At 36.0% G+C, this 10675-nt stretch overlaps 1 protein-coding gene across 1 annotated transcript in view; it reads left to right on the forward strand.

Annotated features, from left to right (window-relative positions):
• Positions 1-9383, forward strand: part of LOC127628343 (sphingosine-1-phosphate transporter SPNS2-like) — an 80920-nt gene extending 71537 nt beyond the window's left edge. The window contains exons 11-13 of the mRNA XM_052105066.1: positions 1497-1660; positions 4288-4324; positions 6368-9383. Of these exons, the coding sequence (XP_051961026.1) occupies positions 1497-1660; positions 4288-4324; positions 6368-6379 (213 nt within the window). The 3' untranslated portion in view covers positions 6380-9383. The remainder of the gene's footprint in view (positions 1-1496; positions 1661-4287; positions 4325-6367) is intronic.
• Positions 9384-10675: the final 1292 nt, after the last annotated feature.

Consider the following 10675-nt stretch of genomic DNA (forward strand, 5'->3'; position numbering starts at 1 on the left):
ACCATCTATTTCTCAAAAACCTCATTAAACATGCTACAGAAATGCTCAAAAAATCTCAGGCCTACTTTGTCAGTTGAAATAGTTCAACAGAAATGTTTGGCATCAAAATCCTTGATATATACGTGTGGTCTACTCATAAACTGTCAACACCCACTCACACACCTTTTAAAGTTAGCATTCCTACCCGACACATGAGACCCACACTAGTGCTGATGCTAACAGATTAACCATCCTAACCTCGTCAGAGCGACTGTGTGAGGAGATTTAATAGCCCAGTTTATGACTCCTTGATCACTTTAATGTAGCCGTCGTTTTTATATCATTTTGTTTCATAAAATATTCTGTAGATGAAAAACATCTGGTTTTAAAGGCGTTTCCTTCTACCTTATTGTTATTGGCCAATTCCTTATCAAAGAAGCTTCTCTAATTGGCCACTTTTATTTAAAATTTGCCAGTTTGTCATTCTTTGCTCTTAAATACCTGATAAAAATTGCATGACCGAAACATTTCTGTTATGTTATGTAAAAAAAAAATCATAATTTCTTGCGAGCTACAGCAATGTGCAGGATTTTTTTCCCTCTCTTTGTAATTTTTGTTCTGTATTATGTCACAGACTGTATATTTATTTTGCCTCTTTATGTTGTTAGCAAAGCTAGAACAATACATTTGAGCTAATATTAGCTCTACATACAGTAGATCCTCTTTTTGTTTTCATTTTACCTTGCAAGTCCTGGTTACGAAAATTACTTTGAAAGTGAAGCAGTGGGCTTAGTCTTAATATTCAGAATCAAAACTTTTGTATTATCTGAGCAAATCTTTAGGGAACATACTGTACAACCAAAAATAATGATTTAAAGGTTATGTTAAACAGAAACATATTCAATGTTTCCCTAATTTAATCAATATTTTAATTAATGCTTTTAGTCTCTTTATTGATTTATTAATAACAGTTACCAGTAGCCTAAAGGGATAGTTTGCCTAAAAATGAAAATTCTCTCATCATTTACTCACCCTCATGCCATGCCATGTGTATGACTTTCGTATTTACGAAACGTATTTCTCAGCTCTGTAGGTCCATACAATCCAAGTGAATGGGCACATAAAGGCAGCACAATGGTTATCCAAAAGCCTCCAGTGGCTTTTGCCCAGGTTGCCATACAAGCTAGAACTGCTATTGGATATGGATTTAACCTCTAAATTCTTATGGATTACTTTTATGTTACCTTTTGGAGCTTCAACATTTTGGTACCCATTTACTTGCATTGTGAAAACTAACAAATCTAAAAAAAAATCTAAAAAAAATCATAATTTGTGTTCTGCAAAAGAAAGGGTTACTATTTTTGTTGTGTATTATAGGGTGAACTATTCCTTTAAGACAAGTATCACAAGCGGCTGTTTTGTAAAATATCTAACTAATCACTGATGATTCACAGTAGACTTTTCTTTTGTTTGCTAATGAGTGTTTCTTTTGTTTGTGTCTCTTTGTGTTCCTGCAGATATCAGACTCGCTTCAGCAAAGCTACGCCACGTCAGTGTTATGGCAGTTCCTTAGTCTGGGCTATGCCCTCATGCTCTGCCCATTTGTCATCGTTCTGGGAGGAATGTTCTTCCTTGCCACAGCCCTTTTCTACCTAGATGATCGTGAAAAAGCAGAGACACAGTGAGTGCCCATGCCTTTACTGATAACCTTGATAGCTTGTGTTAATTCAATTAAATCTTATGACATTTTTATGCAAACGGTTTAATGACATCTGGGTGATTCCTACATGGGGTTATCATTTCATTCACTGACAATAACAGTCCAGTGAACAGCTTGTTGCCATGGTGATTTTGGCCATCCTTGTGGGCTGGTGAATAGCCTCAGGTGGTTCTAGCTATTCCGCGAGGAGGGATGAGTTACGTGGGTGATAAGTGGTCAGGGAGAATTAGATCTATTCTAAAATAAAAACATTCTGCATAAGAGATGATAAAACTTCAGTTTATAGATGTCAGAGTTAACTCTAGTAAAGGTACTGCTTGTATTGATTATGACTCATGACAGTCTTGGAAAACCTGGAATTATCAAAGAATGTTTTTAATCAGCTAGATATTGCTTTTTTGTATGTATCTCCATCGAATAGTTTTTTTGAGTAATCACAAACAACTGGAAAAGTCATGAAAAAAAACATTATTAATAAAAAGGTAGATCAATAGCCAGCTTCCTCTACCCAAATCAAAATTTTAACTATTATTATTACATTATAAATGTCATATTAGTACAACAGCATTGAGCAAAGGCAAGCTAACTAAGCAAGTTCATAAACAGCATGTATGGTCAGTTTTTTTAAAGACTTTGTCCAGTAAAAATAATCATGACATGAGAAGAATTGTACACCAAATAAACCCCAATGTGGTCACTTGCTATTCTCACTACCCAGACACATCATTAAATTTTTACACAGCTTACTTAAACCATTATAAGATATGTTGTGCCATATCTGTGTATATTTACACAGAAATTTTAAAACAATCCTTTATCCAAAATATACGCCGGTTTCGGTTATGGGAGAGTCGCAATGACCTTAAATGGTAAAGACAAACACGATGCTCGAACTTCGCAAATCACTTTCTTTTTTGCGGTGAGCTTTTATCAAGTGGCTTTCCTGTGTGTGTTGCCACTTAAAAATTACATCCTTCCTGTCTGCTTGTGGACATTTTTAGGCAGGGTGGTATGTCGGATAACTGTGGCCTCCCTGAAGATCTTCCCACGATAGGTCTTAGAGACACAACACAGGAGGTTGACTTTTCCTCTTGGCAAGCCATCTATTACAACATAAATCAATCATTATGCTCTTTTTTTTTTTTACAAGGAGCTGCTTACATTTGCATTGGATTATTTAATTTAAATGATAATTATTATAATCATTTATTACAGAATATAGATACTGTATTAAGGTCTTGAATAAATCTTATAACAAATGTATTGGCTATATTTAAATTTTGAATAATTATGACAGGTGAAGGTGAACACTGTCCTTTCAGACTTCAAGAAGTAGACTCCCACCATTGGATGCACTTTGCACTTCACCCACACCAGTGTGAAACATGTCTTCATTTGGCCACTGAATTGCATCCTGTATTTTGTGTAAACCACACTTCAAGCTTTTTATTGAAGAGCAACCAGGGAGCAAATTTTTTAAATTAGCCTTGCTTGAGAAAGCTCCAATATTTACCATTGCTGAAATATACAGTACGAGCATACGGTGCAGCATTAATCTAAAAGTTATGCTTTATGTAATGATCTATGATTTTGTTGCATTCCAAAGCATCAGCTTCGCAGATTGTAAACAGTTATATTTGTGGATTCAGTTTAAATTATAAGCTCATCTTCATTGGTAATAAGCCTGTGATTTTATTAAGAAAACATTTCCAACCAATACTCTAATACATAAGAATTTTTCAGAAGCATTTCATCTTCGTGGGGTTTAATCCAGTCCAGAAATAGAGGCTTTATTAGAACTGTGCTTTTTCATGCACGAAAGTATTCACAAATATCTTTTACTTGAATGTAGTATTCCCATTTGTCCTCATGCATCCTCCTTCTATTTATAAAACATAACATGCAAAATTAAAGGCATTCACTGGAGCGAATGTATATATATATATATATATATATATATATATATATTGAGACTAAAGAGTGCTGTATTATTTCTAGGTTGTTAGCTGTTATGGGCCAAGAGGGAGCCATTTATGGCACAGGGGAAAACACTATGCAGGCAGTCACGCAAAAATATGAACACGCACATTTGTCTCATATCCCTTGCTTCCTGGCATCAGTTGGCATGGTGTCCATTGGGGGTTATAATAGATATAAGCATCCCTGATATGTGTGCTAAAGCAAAAGAAGCCTGTGGGAAAGACAAGAGCATTGCCATCCATTGAGAATGCCAACAGAACAAGTGAAATTTCAAGAAAGCAAAAAATATATTTTCTTAGAGCAAAACAACAGAAAGAACTAAAATGCTGAAATGATGATTCTAAGCATTTTTTAACTGAGAACTCGATTACTTTTCATGTCAGTGGTATTTCGCCAAAATGAGGTGCTCTGTGTTCATTTTACAACGCATTACAGTCTTACAGAATCAGGATCCTCTCCAACTGCTTTCACTACCCAACTGCTGGTGTTCACTCAGAATCAAACCACTTTACTATTTTACTCACAGAGCTCTACAACCCTCGTATTTAATTTTCAGGATATCTGCATGCTCTCATTATTCATTTTTTTCTATTCTTCTGTTTCTTCAGAGTGGACCAGCTTTCCCGCCAACCATCCACAGTAAAGGTAAGACCTGGACAAAATCCTGACCCCACCTGGTCATTTCCTTACACATTTTTTTCCCTTCTGACCTTTTTAAATAAAGAATACAATGGTTCAAACTTATTTATGAGAAAGCATTCAGGACTGTATGATAACATCCCACCTTTATGAAATTCCAGACCTATAACTCAGATGTTTGTAGGGTCTTTGATTAACTTAACATAAGAATAGAATAATATGAGGCTTTGAAACCTTAAACTTATTAGAGATGGCCTTTTGCTTGACTTGTTTATTGTGATTCATATTTTGAGTAGTGCTCTGAGTGGCAAGGTTATTTCAGCAGTCAATTATCTCAAATTTGGCTCCTCTACATGTTCTATTTCTGGTCCCTTCCCCTGTTTCTCTTATCAGCCTCTCACACTCACTGTTGTAAGTCTGTTTGTATAACTACTGTAGCTTTGCTTGCCCAAAGAAAGAGTGAGGCATCAAAAGAAAGAGAATAAAAACATATCATATTTGGGAAACAGGCTTCTCTGGTGGCCAGTTTTTTTTAGGTGGAGGACAATGTGTGGGCACAGTACACTAAAAATAATAGTCTCCCAACTGTTCTATAGGCAGGGCAGATTTTACCCTTTTATGTTACTGTGACCAATAAAATGTGGTCAGGGAATGTTGTTCTGCAGACAGATCTTGGATTAGATACAGGGTGGGGATTAAGAACCTACTCTATTAAAAAAACAATGGAATCAAATTATGATTTTTTGTTAACAGTTATTGGACGTCTCCATTCTTTCAACAATGCGGACAAAACACTACATCCAATTAGTGCAAATTACGAAATAATGTCTCTAATGAGTTGGTTCAAATGAAACGGTAAAAAAGACTCATAAGTTATGGGTTTGATTCAGTCTAAGGAGTCTGAGTGGTCATTCGTTTTTTTTGTATCCTGCTCGAACCAAGAATTCTTACTGTGTTTGTAGAGTATTTTTGTTCAGTATATAATTAGGAAAAATTATAGAAGGGGGTATGCTTCCTCATAAGTACTAAAAGAATCGTTAACGAGCCAGAGTCGTTAAGCGGAATCAGAATTGGAACCAGAATTGTTATGGTTTCCATCCTTTCTTAGATGGCCTCCCACTCCTCTAATGCATTCTCCACTTTCTAATTAGTAAAACTGCTGCTGTTTACTGACTTTAGGTTAACAGCCTAAACTGAGTCACTAATTTAATTAGAAATTGTAAAAGCTGCCTTCTCTTAGGGCATACAGCACAGCGTATGTTCTCCTAATGCTCCTCCAGGCCATGGTTTAACAGGAAATCAATTAGATATCTCTGGTTGGACAAAGCATCAACCATGGCCTTGTCAGAGGCACATAAATTAGCATAAATAAGAGCATGATGGCAAGACATATTGCCTCAGTCACTTATATAGATGGGAAAAGTTCTCTGATCAATGGAGTCATTAGGGGTCAAAGCATAAAGTGGAGAGGAAACTGCAGATTTATGTAACAGACAGACACCCACACATGCACTATTAGAGAAGGAATTACAAGGAGGCAGGGTGATGTGACAGTGGGTGTGGGAGTAAGGGAAAAAGTAGCAAAAGATTTGACAGAGACAGTGTGGCCTGCTACCAACGCAATGAGGAGTGAATGAGAGTGTTATAGAGAATGAGTGAGAGATGAAAACTGCTGGCGTTGGATTATAAAATAGATGGAGGATGTGTTAATCACTAAAGCGATGTTTCATTGTGAGCACTTACATTTTGACTGTTGTAAATTTAGTTAAATATCAAATAAGCCCACAAACATCAGAATGATATGACAATGTATAGAGTTGTGTCCATAGAAAGCTTGTCTTCACACTTAGAGAACATTTCTTTTTGGTTTGGTTTGCCTCCCCAGCAGAACTAGACAGATGGCTCAGTGGGTACAGAGTTCTAATAATTAAAATGAAACATCCTGTTGAGAAGCCAGAGACTAGAATGCTATTTGTCCAAGTTTTTTTTAACAACACAAACAGCCATAGACTAACCCCTCTCTCTTTCTCCTTTTTCTCTCTCTCTCAGGTCAACAAATGATTGCTATAATGAAGAGAATATGGAATGAGAACATGTGCAAGTGAAGGAGAGGAGCAAAAGGAAGAAAAATTGCAGCTAACTCACTATATCCACACACAACATACTCTGATCACTGCTATCATCAGCATCATCATCTCTGCTTTTTTTCGTTCCTTTCTGTGAAGGATATTCTGAATTCAAATCATGCCTTGCTTGCCCCAGGAAACCTTGTATCCCATCAATCAGCTGGCAAGAGGCAATGCAATGTACAAAGGTCAGCCAATCAGCAGCTGGTGTGCAGCTATTAATGATGTATATTTTAAGAAGGGTGAAAAGAGCCACACAAGCTCTTGATGGGTGTTTAGAGCAGGGTGCATTAGCACTCAGTGCCATACTACTGAACACAGCACGGACACGCGATCCCGTACTGTCAAGCTGCCTGTCGATCTGCACCAAGTGCTATAACATAACATTCCTATTAGGGACCAGTTTCTATGATGCTCACAGTCAACAGGGGCTCACCAATAAGCCAAATTTACAAAAATGTGCAAATATTGAACCGAAAAAAACCCAGCAGAAACAATCTGTGCAGTGAGCCCTGCCTTGAAGCACAGGTCTGGTCCCTTGTCATTTTTCTTTCATAAAGATTATTTTCTTTGCTTATATTTAAATGTATTTTCTTTTTTTTTTCTAAGCACTTACCATTTACTGCAGTGCCAGTTACATCATGCAGCCATGCATGACCCCTGAGACTATTGAAATTGATAACTATTGTTTCTATTCTTCTCTTGACTGTGTTTATGTAAATGAAACTGGAGGGACTTCTAAGGACAGCATAAACTATTGCTGAAAGGGACACTGGATTGTAAATATGATCTTTTTCTAATGAAGAAAATACTTTGAAAATTAATAATGAAAAATGCTTTCATACTTTTGTCAACTGATTAGGAATTAGCGAACAGTTTGCCAGGATAAACAGGACACAGACACCTCTCACAGTATGCCCTAGACGTGAGCAGAAATACTGAAAAAATTTAAGTAGTGAACAAAGCCAAGGTTATCGTTGCTTATCATGCAAATTCTTTCTAAAGTGCCGGATTACCCACCCAGACAGGCAAACCTTCTTTTAACTAGTGATAAGATTCACAAGCTTGCTGTATAAGAAGGAAAGTCTTTGTATTCTGAGTTACTTTGATCATTTGGTTTTACATATCCCTTTACTGTAGAAGTAGAGAGGGGAAAGGACGATAGAGTATTGCAGCCAAGTTAATTTCCTTACTGCAATCCATTCATTTTCAAAAAGGGACAATTTTAAGGTTAAATGAGGTCTGGAGGTTAAGCTTTTTATTATTATTATTGTTAGAAGATTTAGACTGGAAAAGTAAATCTAGTGTGATGACCACTCCAAATCAGTTATGGTCTGAACAGGGTGAATCTTTTAACTTTTTGTGGATTCTGTGAATTATTATAATGTTTTTTTTTAGATTTTGTTTAGCTGATTCAGAGCGAACACAGGTATTTGAATGTGTTGCATTCACTAAGAAAAGCACTTTTGCTTTTTACTAAGTGATCTTGTCTAAGAAGTGATAGTAGAAATTGCAGAAACTGTCATTTATCGCTGTTATTGCCTGGTATGGTTTTGCTTCAGACTATAGTTAGTAATATATGCAATTTTAAAGCAGATTTCATCATGAACAAAACATGAAAGCTTTGACAGTGGCAATAATTTGTATAATCTCATAATTAGTAAGAGTTTCGCAGTGCAAACCACTGTCACTTTGCAGCATGTTGTAACCAAATCTGTCTGTGTCTGTAGCAATTATAGTAGAAATCTGTTCTCGAAGGGAAATCAGAGGCTTTTTTCCCATCTTGAAAAAATGCACCTTGCCTATAAATTGAAGTGTTGATTGGAGGGGAAAAAAAGCTATCACACAGTATGTGTTTTGAAGGTCTGACTTACCATGACATGTGAAATTACCGTCCCTATTTGCCAATCATATCCTCTAAGCTTTCTTCATGCCAGATGAAAAGCCTTTTTGAATGTGATTCTGTCCGATCCAATGTGTTTACACAGGCAAATTTATCTTAATTGCTTTTGTATTATTATTCTTTTAAAGATGTCCTTTTTTTCTTTTTACAAATATGATTTTTATATATAAACTACACTATAAAGATATACTATATTATGCAGCAATTTTAATATATTGTAAACCAATGGCTTTGATGCAATGTATTTATTATTATGATTGTGTTTTGTTTCTTTGCTGCCCTTGATGATAAGATGGTATAAAGGGAAAATAATGTTATAGTTGTTATGTACAGTTCAGTTTTCGTTCATTTTTGTTTTAAAATACCCATGTATCCTCATAACCATTGAAGAATCTCTCCGTTGTTCATCTCAGAGAACTGTGTGTTTGTAGGTCGAACAAACCAGAGCCAATTATTTTGCTGGTTCATACATAAACATGCATGCACACACACAGAGGCACAGCATGACACTATACAAAATGGCAAAATGAAAAGTGTATCAAAAAATTTTTTTAGACCAATGAACTGATATTTTACCTGATTTATTTCGCACAAGTTACTGGATGTGTGAATAGTGTGCTAATCAGGGGGGTTTCTTTTACTGTCTAAGTCAATAGTTCTACACTGGCATTTTTGTAAGTGCTAGCTTTGAGGGTTTATTACCCATTCACTGCCTGGCTACTAGCTTTTTAAAGTTATATTTCATGCTGTCAATTATTATATGATTATTGTTCTTTTTTCTTTTTTTGAAAGGCAACACTCTCAGTGATCTAGATCAGATGAACATCTATCTAAGTGTTTGTAATGCCAAGTCTATTTTACCAACAAAAATGGATGCTTGCGAGTAGTTTGATTAAATCATTTTAACTGCTGAATTGTGAGAGTTGAATATTTCAGAATGCACATTTTCTTGTCATACAAGAATTCTGTAAATTAACCTATTTCTGATCTCAAGCAGAATTAAAAGGTGATTTTATTTTTAGAGCAAGTGTGATTATAAAGAAGAAAAGTATCTAGGATGTTACTGTGATGCTCCCACAGGGATATACACCCTGTATGTAACTGATCAAATAAACTTATTTAATCAAAACTGTGCAACAATGTGTCTATTTTATTATTGGATTCAGCATGAGTGCACTCAACAACTTCTCTTGAGCAATAATTAATTATACCAAAGGAAGATACATCTTTTAGAGAAAGGTTTTATTAGGCTTTTCTATAGAACCTTGTAACCTAGCAACAAAGTACCCTCTAGGGGGTCTTTTGATTGAAGTCTTGCTTGAAACATTTTTAGGAGTTCCAAATATGAAGCGATAGAATATGGTGTGATAAAAAGATTTACAAGGATACTTATCCCAAAACTGAAAACTTTATTCTCTGAAACACAAGAGGATGTCTGGCATACTGGTTTGGAAGCATTCCTTAAAGGTCATGTATGGAGTAATTTCTTGTAGTGAATGATCACTAATGATCATTTGTCATCTACTGTTTGATTTGGATAAATAAGTAGACAAGAAACAAAATCCCTTTCATCAGGTGTGCAGTGTTTTTTTTCTTATTTTTTTGTACATTCGATTTGGATAGATAAAAAGGACACAGAATCATAATCAAAATTAGTAAATCAGCACATTTTTAGAGGATCCTGCCATATACTGATTCTCACAGTAATTTGAAAACATGACACTTTCTCCCAGAGCAGCACACCAGGGGGTTCATGAATGGGCTCTAATGTCATCGAGACCCATTAGCACATACCTGAGAAGACTTTCTCTGCTCCAGAGCAGGAAGCTTTCTCTATTACTCTTTTTTTCGGATGGGTAGGCTCAGCCTAGGTTTGATTTTCATCGGGAAGTGTAAGAGCCAGCCCAGATTTGGGGGTCTGGATAAAGTCCAGCATTGTTCAGAGAGGTACTCTACACCTTTGTTGCCCGGCAACAGTTTCTGTGGCTCCAGAGAAGAAAAATGTAGATTGAGAAGGTCACCAGTGTGTTGGCCAGACATTCAAACACACTCAAAAAGATACACACATCTAGCATGCATGAAACCACTACATTTTATATATACCTAGGAAGTATTTGCCTAGCAACAGTTTCACATTTATTCATATTACAGATGAAAGAACAATATTTACCCATGGTGTAACCCAAAACTGCATTTTAAGCAAATTGAGTAAGTTATCAAATACCTGCAATGGTGGCCCCAGCTGAGTACAGAATTAGTTCACACCTTGAAAAATGCTGAAAAGCTCTTGCAGACTTGGTTTCCTAGGTCACAAGAAGCACTCAGAAC

Source organism: Xyrauchen texanus, chromosome 3 (genome assembly GCF_025860055.1).
Source record: "Xyrauchen texanus isolate HMW12.3.18 chromosome 3, RBS_HiC_50CHRs, whole genome shotgun sequence".
NCBI classification, from domain to species: domain Eukaryota; kingdom Metazoa; phylum Chordata; class Actinopteri; order Cypriniformes; family Catostomidae; genus Xyrauchen; species Xyrauchen texanus.